The sequence below is a fragment of the Protopterus annectens genome, chromosome 3.part1, assembly GCF_019279795.1.
Source record: "Protopterus annectens isolate FY-2018-M chromosome 3.part1, PAN1.0, whole genome shotgun sequence".
Taxonomy (NCBI): domain Eukaryota; kingdom Metazoa; phylum Chordata; order Ceratodontiformes; family Protopteridae; genus Protopterus; species Protopterus annectens.
Window position 1 is genome coordinate 1,718,831,114 of NC_056732.1, and position 12,717 is coordinate 1,718,843,830.

General features: G+C 41.2%; 1 protein-coding gene across 1 annotated transcript in view; it reads right to left on the reverse strand.

The window, feature by feature from the left end:
• Positions 1–12,717, reverse strand: part of LOC122797843 (vomeronasal type-2 receptor 26-like) — an 84,619-nt gene that overhangs the window by 56,720 nt on the left and 15,182 nt on the right. Inside the window, exon 2 of the mRNA XM_044066363.1 lies at positions 7,745–7,868. Coding sequence (XP_043922298.1) covers positions 7,745–7,868 — 124 coding nt within the window. The remainder of the gene's footprint in view (positions 1–7,744; positions 7,869–12,717) is intronic.

Consider the following 12,717-nt stretch of genomic DNA (forward strand, 5'->3'; position numbering starts at 1 on the left):
CTGACTAGCTTGGTCTGCAAGGCTATGGACCAAATCATCATGGAACTCATTAACAGAGACATTGGGAACCTCCAAACACTGGACCCTACCCAGTTCGGCTTTGTTAAGGGTAGATCATGCCTCCTGAACCTGATGGACTTCTTTGAGACAGTTATTAAGGCTATAAACAAGGGAAAGGTGGTACACATAGCCTACCTAGACTTTGCAAAGGCCTTCGACACCATTCCCCATTCTGGTATTATAGACAAGCTCACCAGCCTGAACATAAACCCCTTTGTCACAAGATGGGTTGCCAACTAGCCCATGGACAGAACCCACATGGTGAGAGTTGCAGGAGCTAGGTCCGACTCTAAACCGGTTACAACTAGTGTTCCCCAGGTCTCAGTCCTAGGACCCCTCCTGTTTGGCATATACTTCTCAGAGGTACAGGAAAGCACAGGAGGACTATGGCTGACCAAGTTCGCAGATGACTGGAAACTAGGGGCTATAACTGACTCTCTGGCTGACACAGACATCCTCCAAAAAGGTCTCACTGAGACAGATACCTGATGTCAAAATCATGGCTTCAAGCTAAATGCCAAAAAGTGCATAGTCATCCCCTTTGGAAAAAACAAAGTACCCACAAACTACCACATAGGTGGTAGTCCCCAAAATACAGAAGATGTAATAAGGGATCTGGGGACCCAAGTAGATAGTAATCTCTCTTTTGATAATCACATTGCCAAAGTGGTTAGAAAATCCTTCTATGTGGCTACCGAATCACAAAAGGGTTCGCATCCAGATCAAAAGAGGTCATTGTGCCTCTCTACTCATCAGAGCCATCATGGAGTACAATGTCCCATTTGGGATGTATCTTACAAGACACCTGCAACAGCTGGAAAGACCACAGAAGTACCTCACCAAGAGGATCACTGGCCTCAAACGAATGCCCTATGCAGCTCGACTGAAGAAACTCCAGCTGTACCCGGTTGCATACCACCTACACAGAGGTGATCTCTGCCTGACATACAAGGCCATGTCCAACCCAGAATTGATGGGCATGCTCCACCTATAGAAAATCATATCCCCTCGAACCACATGCTCTAGGGATCTCGACCTCACCACAACAATAAATAGGACATGCTGGAGGGATAGATTCCTGTCCTAGAGACTTCCCATGCTTTGGAACAAGATTCCAATCTACATTAGGCAGAGCTCCTCGCTAACACTCTTCAAGAGAAACCTTGACAAGTGAATGGGAAACAGAAAGTTTATCTCGGGGATCACTTCAGTGGCTCTGCTGGACAGAGGCACAGGGAACTAATCTAAGGGGGCAGCGAAAGCCAACACATTCTGGCTAGGCTTATAAATGCCTTCAGGCAGATAGCCTAGTACCTACCTATGAACCTATGAACCTATGAACTGTGACATCTGACTGGCTACAAGGCTGTTTTGTGTGTTTAGTCAGTTTCTGTGCCTGTGTAAAGTTGCACTGTTTGTACAAAGCTGCTTATCACACAGTGGTTTTAGCAGTGCCCTGTATAAACAACACCTCTCAACTGTCCAGATTTTCACAGAATGTTCACATTTTTGCCTCATGTTTTTAGTCTGTTCCTCATAAACTTTGTGGTTTTCTGGAAAATTATTTGAGTTTCAGACTTCATATCCTTCAGAAAAATTAATGATAACACAAATCATATTATTTCTAATTTAATATGAGCAATATTTAAAATCTGTACCTATTTTGGGGCCTTTGTCACCCTCCCATGCACACAGTATTTTAGGCTTTTCTAGATTTTGTGCACAAAGAAGTGGAGAGGTATGGTATAGATGCACGCAGCTAGAATTACCATTTTCTCTATAAAACTATCTTTGGAACATCTCATGTCCTTAATTGTGCTAGGAGAAACTAACTTGTGCAGTGGCAAGCATTGCCCCTTGAGTTTTGCATTAGACAATCCTGTTTTTACTTTATAACTCCTTCAGCAACCCTCTGATCAAGTAAAAAGGGTGTGCAACCATGGATATGAACTCTCTTGCTATCTCTGCAGCCGATTTGGTGAATATGGGCATCCTAAGGAAATGCAACAATTATCTCATGTTTACTGACAACCAACTAATTCTTAAACAAAATGATAAGGTGTGTGAGAGATGAAATTACACAATGGCACTGGAGGCAAAGCTCTCACATGCAAGCACTCATAATATCAATCAGGTCATAAGTAATGTACCCAGTACACCCACCACACATAATAAGGATCAGGCACATAGACCCACATATGCTGAATCTCTTAAATGTAATCTTCTTAAATCCCAAAAACCTCCCAGACATTGCATATGCAACAGATATCCTCAGCATCCTCAAAACCACTCCACCAAAACAACATGGGAAGCAATACATACAACTACATCTCATGGGTCCTCAACTTCTAAACCCATAAGACAAGTCACAACACAAGACAATATTTTGGTCATAGGAGAATCCATTGTGAGACATACAGATGTCTCACTCACTAGGCTGAGTAAGGATAAAGTCAAGGTCAGTTGTCTATCAGGGGCCAGGTTTCACTAAATCAAGCATGCACTTAGGTCATTGGATTGCAAGCACCAGTATAATTCAGTCACAGTCCATGTGGGTGTAAAAGATATGAGCTCTGCCACCCTCTAAGACTATACAAATAGAGATAGGATGGAGCTCTTATGTGTCGCAGGCTGATATAGGCCTAGCATTGTGCAGCATTCTAAATTTTCCAAGGATGATGCCACAGTATGAACAGACGTTGATTGATTTTAATAATTGGTTTAGTTTCTGTTGTCACTTCAAGGGGATAGAATATTTGTTAGCATGAAAGGATATGGCCAACAGATCATGCTGCTTTGCCAGGGATTGTATGTTCCTGAACTGACAAACCTTCCGTCATAGCAAAACCAACTCAAAAAAGTCTAAAGGTGCTACTCCTCAATGCCAGGAGTCTAAACAAAAAACTCCAATCCCACCATGCTGTCCTCTTCAAATCCTGGAATATGCAGACATTTTTGCATTTACCGAAACATGGTTTAAAGCCATGGATAGCACTCTGGCAGTGCAGGGTTGCAATGACTTCCACACATTTATACCAGCTACTAAACAGGCAGGGACTAAAAGTGGAGGTGTATTGATTTACAACAGAAACAAAAATGCCTTAAAGCTGGTCAAACAGGATGATGTGCTTGAGCTTCTCCATGTCCAGATTATCTTAGGCAAAGTCTCATACCATATCCTTGCAAGCTTTAGGTTCCCCTCTATGACCCAGGAACCCATGACATGTATTTAATCTTATTGCAAACACTTGCCATTCAGCCCAATACCATATTCATGGGCAACTTTAACTACCCCACTATAAATTAAGAATCATACATGCCCCCAGTCTAGCAGGCACAGAGATTCTTGGACTTTGTCAACACAAATACCCTGGATCAAATATTCCCCATATGCCCACTAGGAGAGCAAAAGTATAGATCTGGTCCTCACTAGCATGGGAGAACACTGCACCCATCTTAGTGTAATGTCCTCCCTAATAAGGTTAAACATAAAGCTGCCTCCTTTGAAATAAAAATAAAACCTGAAAAACCTGATAACCTTGGAATATTTAGGATCTATTCTAAGGCAAACGTCTTACTATTTAAACCTGGCAAAATTTCAAGCCCCCCCCCCCCCCAAGCTTGATAGCACTACTACCTATGCAGAATTGTTCACAGAGACCCTATACAATCATGTTAGTAGTTGCATATTGATAACTGAGTCTACCAGGAAAAGTCAAGGAACAAACTCAGAAAGCAAGCCACCCTGGTAGAATCCCAACATCAATAGGATGCATAACAAAAGGAAGAAAGTCGTGACAAAATTTAGGAAGTGTAATGCTCAGTGGGAGAAAAAAATCTCTCATCAATCTAGATAATCACCTCAGAGGGCAAATCAAGTCTACCAAATTCAAATCTGAGGTAAAAATATCCTCCCTTACCAAGAAAACCATAAGACTTTCTTTAGCTCTAACTACAACCTCGAATGCAGTACACAATAAACCAAAGGTCAAAAGATATATGTAGGAATGCTGATTTATGATTCTCCAAAAAGTGAAATTCCATTCTCAAGAGATGAAATCCAGGAATTATACCCATGATTTTAAGTGATGTGCAATCATTACCATAGTTTCATTACATTTCCCTAGTGCATCTGTATGTATGCAAAACTAAATCAGATTCTTGGTACAAAAGTTGCAATAAAGCAAGTACTAAATGCGAGAAGAAATTAATATTGTGGTAAATGAGTGTTGTGCTCTAAAAATCTATATTTCATGAAAATAGAAAATTCACCCCGGGGATCACTCCAGTGGCTCTACTCGACCGAGGCACTGGGAACTAAGGTCGGGTGGCACTATGCCAGTGTAATCCTATGTGCTAGGCTTGTAAAGGTTCCAGGGGCATTAGCCTAGTATACACCTATGAATCTATGAACAATACTCAGGCAGTTCAGAATCAAATTTGAGATTTGGTGGCATTTTCCCAGAAAAATGAAAAATCAGTATAACTGGATATATGACTTTAATGGTAGTTTCTATTTTTTTTTTTATAAAAGCTATTATATATGGTATTTTATTTAAGGATGCTGAGGGAATTTATTAGTAAGGCTTATAAATCCATCCACAACCCCTGTTTTGCATATGATTTGGGATGTCACTTCAACATTGACAATCATCAAGAGCCAAGGTTTACACTGCTAGGTGGCTAGCCCTGCCACAATAGTTCTTCCATACCACACACTCACATATGGCCAATTTAGAGTGTCCATTTCACCTACAGCATGTTGGAGGACACCAGAACACAAACACAGGGAGGACATACAAATGTCACACACAAGGCACGCCAACCATGAACTGAACCAGGGAACCTCTTGCTGTGAGGTGACAGCACTATCAACTGTGCCACTGTGTCAGACATCAACAAGGCTTATAAATCTTTTATGCAATGTTTCATTCAAGATGGCAGACTTGATACATCTTTACATAACATAGTTGCATTTATTGCCATGTTTTTATACACCTGAAAAGTCTGTAGAATGCAAAAATTTTGGCATTTTTTCTTAATAGTGTACAGTATGCATAAACTTCTTAAAATGCTGAGTTTGCTCAAAGACTTTAAAAGTTCCACTTGAAATATTGCAGTGAAGTTTATCTGAATAATAAATAGTTAAAAACAAACACCGCTGAGCAAAACAATGGAGGATTGCAGTCTCATTTAAATCACAAGTAGCTCCTAAATCCAATAGCCAATGATGTAAATAATCCAAGTGCAGGCGAGGTATGTAAAAAGCAGGTTTATTAATAAAAGAGGTGGCGCTTTCATGAGCTTCTTCAGACCTATACAACTAAACTGTCTGTAAGCATCAGTTTAAAAGCCAAAATGGCCAAAATCCTGTCCATTATTTAAAGGTACATGGCTCATTAAAAATATCATGTAAAAAGTCATATATAAAATTCCTATACACCATCATAAAACAGTGCGGCATTTCAAAACAAAGCCATTCATATTCATATCCATTATTGGAATAAATAAATCAAAAGTATGTGTGACAGATGGGAGGGAGGAAAAATTTTTAGTAACATAACTATCAAAACATTGACAGAGCATCTATGCATATAAAGGTTCAAAAAGACCCTACTGGCCACAAAGTAAAAACTCTTCATAGCCTCTTAACATCTTTTGGACAATAACCTTCTCGATTTCAGCAGAGGTCAGGGGAACCCTTCCATTGAGACCTGGGGTGATATCTGCCCTAAACTTAATAATCCAATGGATTTCCCTGGTCTCTGTATAATTGTTAATGTCCCCTCTCCTGTATGTCCTTGAGATCTGTTCCAAGATCCTGAACTTAAAACGATGCTCTTGACCTTTGTCATTAGTGTGTTTGGATAGTGCATTATGTGTAGTACCTCTCCTTGTGTGGTATACATGCTCACGAATCCTATCCCTCAGTGTCCTATTGGTCTTGCCTACATAGTAGGCTGGACAGACTGTGCAGCAGGCTAGGTAAACTACATCTCTGGACATACAATTGCCCCTCGTCCTGATGTAGTAAATACCCGAACCATATGGATATCGGAAGACAGGGTCGGTTTCTATATATGGACAAAAATTGCGGATGTCTAGATATACACCCCTAGACAGTCATCTGGCAAGTGAATTAGGAGACCTTAGCAGCAAATTGAGGGAACGTGGCTATGACCACTTAGATATCTCCAGAGGGATGGCGGGCATTGCAGATCTGAGGATAGACAGAGCGAAACCATATTTCTCAGATGGTGCTGTTGAAATATACGCGGGAGAGGCCAATGATGGCTTGGATAGCCAAGAGGGCGGTTCAAATATGGACAATGGAATTGCATTTCCCATTTTTTACACCAGGGATGTAGGTACACTTAAAGATATTTTCTCTAAGCATTGGCACGTTTTATTAGTTGACCCAACTATTAAGAGCCTTACAGGTACTCGACCTAGATTCGTTTACCGGAATAAAAAGAACTTAAAGAGTTTGCTCTGCTACCCAAGGGTCCATAATGATCCACCTGCTTTGTTGGGTCCCTACATGACCACATGCGACAAATGCAATTTTTGTCCATATATAGAAACCGACCCTGTCTTCCGATATCCATATGGTTCGGTATTTACTACATCAGGACGAGGGGCAATTGTATGTCCAGAGATGTAGTTTACCTAGCCTGCTGCACAGTCTGTCCAGCCTACTATGTAGGCAAGACCAATAGGACACTGAGGGATAGGATTCGTGAGCATGTATACCACACAAGGAGAGGTACTACACATAATGCACTATCCAAACACACTAATGACAAAGGTCAAGAGCATCGTTTTAAGTTCAGGATCTTGGAACAGATCTCAAGGACATACAGGAGAGGGGACATTAACAATTATACAGAGACCAGGGAAATCCATTGGATTATTAAGTTTAGGGCAGATATCACCCCAGGTCTCAATGGAAGGGTTCCCCTGCGACCTCTGCTGAAATCAAGAAGGTTATTGTCCAAAAGATGTTAAGAGGCTATGAAGAGTTTTTTACTTTGTGGCCAGTAGGGTCTTTTTGAACCTTTATATGCATAGATGCTCTGTCAATGTTTTGATAGTTATGTTACTAAAAATTCCCCCCCCCCCCATCTGTCACACATACTTTTGATTTATTTATTCCAATAATGGATATGAATATGAATGGCTTTGTTTTGAAATGCCGTACTGTTTTATGATGGTGTATAGGAATTTTATATATGACTTTTTTACATGATATTTTTAATGAGCCATGTACCTTTAAATAATGGACAGGATTTTGGCGCCATTTTGGCTTTTTAAACTGATGCTTACAGACAGTTTAGTTGTATAGGTCTGAAGAAGCTCATGCGAAAGCGCTCACCTCTTTTTATTAATAAACCTGCTTTTTACATACCTCGCCTGCACTTGGATTATTTACATCATTGGCTATTGGATTTAGGAGCTACTTGTGATTTAAATGAGACTGCAATCCTCCATTGTTTTGCTCAGCGGTGTTTGTTTTTAACTATTTATCTTTGAGCTTGTTGTTCCGTTGAGCATTCACTCCACTGGTCCTCTTTATTCATTATAGATTATCTGAATAATAGCTGACTTCTAAATATTAGATTAATGTGAGCAAAAGTATGATTTTATGAGTACATGTGAATAAAAGGAAGCATAGAAACTCTACCTGTCTGGTTGGTGATCTCCCCCATGGAACAGGGTACACAGTCAAAACAGCAGATAGGCTGTCCTACCCGAGCGGCCTTCCTGTAGCCAGAAGGGCAGGGCTCACTGCATACTGAGCGGGGCACCTGTAATGCACATAAGACATTAACAAAGATCCAATTTTACAAGAACAGAAAAAATAGTTAAATGGTTAGTCTGAAAATATATAGGCATACCAGTTTACTTATGTTTTATTGTGGTTACTAATGATCTTCATAAAAATGTATTATTTATTTTTTCATAACTTTTTATTATAATTTTAACAACAAAAATGATTAACAATTAACAAACTCATAACTATATACAAAAGTCCACAACATGAGTAATATATATATAAATGATAAAAAAAAAAAGTTTACAATAATCATTCTTTGGCACCTTTCAAGTGCAATCTGAATGATTGGATGGGTAACCATAAATTTATCCTGGGAGTTCCACCTGTGCCTCTCTTGGGCAGGGGCAATAGGTGCTGATCATTGAAACAAGGGGAGAAAATGGCTAGGCTTGTAAAGCCCTAGGGCCATTAGCTTAGTAACTTTCTATGATCCTATGATCAAAATTTTCAAGAAGATCACTTAGTTTAAGCCAAGATTTGTAACATGATAAAAGGAGTCATGTATTACTAGGCCGTGACTGAGATCAAACTCTTAATAAATGCATTGATGCATTCTGTCTTTCCTTGAAGGTTTCATTTTTGGGATGACTGAAACTGATTTAGGTAATGGTGAAAAAAATATGCCAGATTGTTACAGGTGTAGCTACAGGCTGTAGGTGCCCAGCACTCTGTCTCTGCATTATTAAACATTCTTGAGAGACACACACACACACACACACACACACACACACACACACACACACACACACACACACACACACACATACACACACGCACACACGCATGCACTAACACATGCGCGCGAGCGCACGCACACACACGCACACACACAAACACACACGCACATGCACGCGTGCACACACACACACGCACACACACACACACACACACACACACACACACACACACACACACACTCACACACACACAAACGCACACAAACACATGCACACACATCTACCTATCTCTCTCTATATATATATATCATCATCATCTTCTTCTTTCGGCTGTTCCTGTTAGGGGTCGCCACAGCGGATCATCTGTTTCCATTTCTTGCTGTCCTCTGCATCATGCTCTTTCACACCAACCGCCTGCATGTCCTCTCTCACCACATCCATAAACCTCATCTTAGGCCTTCCTCTTTTCCTCTTACCTGGCAGCTCCATCCTTAGCATCCTTTTCCTAATATACCCAGCATCCCTCCTCAGCACATGTCCAAATCAACGCAATCTCGCCTCTCTTGCTTTGTCTCCAAACTGTCCAACCTGAGCTGACCCTCTAATATACTGATTCCTAATCCTGTCCATCCTAGTCACACCCAGTGCAAATCTTAACATCTTTAACTCTGCCACATCCAGCTCTGACTCCTGCCTTTTCGACAATGCTACAGTCTCCAACCCATATAACATAGCTGGTCTCACTACCCTCTTGTAGACCTTCCCTTTCACTCTTATTGGTACCCGTCTGTCACAATCACTCCTGACACTCTTCTCCACCCATTCCACCCTGCCTGTACTCTCTTCTTCACCTCTCTTCCACACTCACCATTACACTGAACTGTTGATACCAAGTACTTAAACTCATCCACCTTTACCAACTCTACTCCCTGCATCCTCACCATTCCTCTACCCTCCCTCTCATTTACACACATATATTCTGTTTTAGCCCTGCTGACCTTCATTCCTCTCCTCTCTAAAGCATATCTCCACCTCTCCAGGGTCTCCTCAACCTGGTCCCTACTCTCACTACATATCATAATGTCATCTGCAAACATCATAGTCCATGGGGCCTCCTGTCTAATCTCATCTGTCAACCTGTCCATCACCACTGCAAATAAGAAAGGGCTCAGAGCTGATCCTTGATGTAAACCCACCTCCACCTTAAACGTATCTGTCACTCCCACCGCAGTCCTCACCAGTGTCACACTACCCTTGTACATATCCTGTACCAATCTTACATACTTCTCTGCCACTCCCGACTTCCTCATACAATACTACAACTCCTCTCTAGGCACCCTGTCATATGCTTTCTCTAAGTCCACAAAGACACAATGCAACTCCTTCTGACCTTCTCTGTATTTCTCCAACAACACTCTCAGAGCAAATATTGCATCTGTAGTGCTCTTTCCTGGCATGAAACCATACTGCTGATCACTAATCATCACCTCCCTTCTTAACCTAGCTTCCACTACTCTTTCCCATAACTTCAAGCTGTGACTGATCAGTTTTATCCCTCTATAGTTACTGCAGCTCTGCACATCACCCTTATTCTTAAAGATAGGTACCAAAACACTTTTTCTCCACTCCTCAGGCATCCTCTCACTTTCCAAAATTTTATTAAACAATCTGGTTAAAAATTCCACTCCTATTTCTCCTAAGCACCTCCATGCTTCCACTGGTATGTCATCTGGGCCAACAGCCTTTCCATTCTTCATCCTCTTCATAGCTGTCCTTACTTCCTCCTTGCTAATCTGCTTCACTTCCTGATTCACTATCCCCACATCATCCAACCTTCTCTCTCTCTCATTCTCTTCATTCATCAGCCCTTCAAAGTATTCTTTCCATCTACTCAACACACTCTCCTCACTTGTGAGTACGTTTCCCTCACTGTCCTTTATCACCTTTACCTGCTGCACGTCTTTCCCAGCTCTGTCCCTCTGTCTTGCCAATCCATACAGGTCCTTTTCTCCCTCTTTAGTGTCCAATCTCTCATACAACTCTTTATATGCCTTATCCTTAGCCTTCGCCACCTCTCTCTTTGCAATGCGCCTCATCTCCTTATACTCATGTCTACTTTCTTCATCTCTTTGACAATCCCACTTCTTCTTCGCCAGCCTCTTCCTCTGTATACTCTCCTGTACTTCCTCATTCCACCACCATGTCTCCTTGTCCTCCTTCCTCTGCCCAGATGTCACACCAAGCACCTTCCAAGCAGTCTCCCTTACTAGCTCTGCTGTAGTTACCCAGCTATTCGGTAACTGAATATCCACATCTTCCAGTCTCCACAGCCTCTACTTCTTTTGCCTAAGTTTGGTAACACGATGTTTATTTTGAAGCAGCTTGTTTCATGCTATAGTTTTTATCAGTCATTCCATAATTTCTCAGGGATCACACTCTGCCTTACTTTATATTTTAGGGAAGACTTCTAGATTCCCTAGTAATAACATTCTCCATCTTAACACAGACTTTCTATGAAAGTTTGTAAACTGATGAGCAAAATAAAGACTGAAAATTCTTCCCATGACTAATGTCTGTGAATTGGACATTTACATTTATTTATAAACTTATTGCATTTGTTTAACAGGATTGTGTGGATGGGCCATTAAAGACCTTTCTTTAGTGGAGGCCTGTGGAGAAAAGCTCCATAACATTTTATAATATATCATATTTGGGCTAGCATGATAATTAGGTAAATATGTGTCAGGTAAAATATTTCATTATTTTATATACACATACGTACGAAAGCAAGCCCATCTTACAATAAATGTCTTACAGTGAGTTAAAAATATTGCAGTGCAAATCAGTCAGTAAATGTCCATCTCTTGGCTGAATACTTTCATTTCCTTTTGCCATCTTCCTGCCTGCCCCAAATCTTCTTCAACAGATTGTCTTCTGCATTCATGCACATGTGCCCAGACCAGTGTAACCTGTACTCTTTGACCTTCCCTGCAACTGGAGCTACTTGGACTTCTGCTCTGATGGTCTCATTTCCTCATCTGTCCCACAGGGTGCATTCTACCACCCATCTCAGGCACTTCATCTCCATCATCTCTACCTTCAACTGCTTTTTACACCTTACTTGTCAGCTTCTTTGGCATTCTTCTGGCATATACTACCTCTAACACTCTGTGCTATTTGGTTGCAGCCCCTCTGATTCTAGGTTTGACCTCCTCTTTCAAAATTCACTTCTCCTCAATCACGCCTCCCAGAAAACTTACTGAAGCAGTTAACCTGCTCCACTATTTTCCATTCTGTCTCAGTTTTCAGCTTCTTCAAAGCTGCCATATTTAAAAATAGCCGCCACTACAACTGCCATATCTGTATTCAGTTTTAACCCATCTGCCTTCGGTCTTGCATTACATTCCCCTATCTTTTAGTGAAGTTGCTGTTCAGACTCTGACGTAATGCCACATTGTCTGTATTTAGCAACTTTTCTGATCTGCCCTCTCCTACCTGTTTGCTAATATAGTCCATTACCAGTATGAACAACAGTGGGCTCAGAGCTGAACCCTGGTAGACACCCACTCCAACTAAGAACCCTTCTGTGTGCACTTGTCTTTGTGTCATTGGGTCCTTGTACATAGCCTGCAATAATTCTATCAATGTTTCTGAGACTTCAAATTAATGCAGGACTGCCAAAATCAGCTTTCTTGGGGCCTTGTCATATGCTTTCCTACAAGTCTAGGAATGCCCATTGGACTCCTTCCTCATATCTCGCTTCTTCTCATCAACTTGTCTCACTGTAAACATTGTATCAGTTATGCTGCATTGTGATCTGAATCCTGACTGCTCATCTTTCATCTTACTTTGCTGGCTCATAAGAGCTTGTAGCCTCCCTCTCTCATCCCTTAAGTGATAGTTACCTGAGGCATTCCTCCACACATATCTGTGAAAGGCTTCATGGGGGAAATCTGGGGAGACTTTGTCAACCAATGGCCTCCAGCCAACTTCAGCAGACCCCTGATCCAGAATTTCATCATGCCATCCTTGACATGAATCCCCCACCCTGGCTTTCAACCTTTCAACCCTTGCCAAATCTAATGATTCAATAAGACACATATAGTAGCTAAACCCTTCAGACCTTGAACCACAATTTGGTGC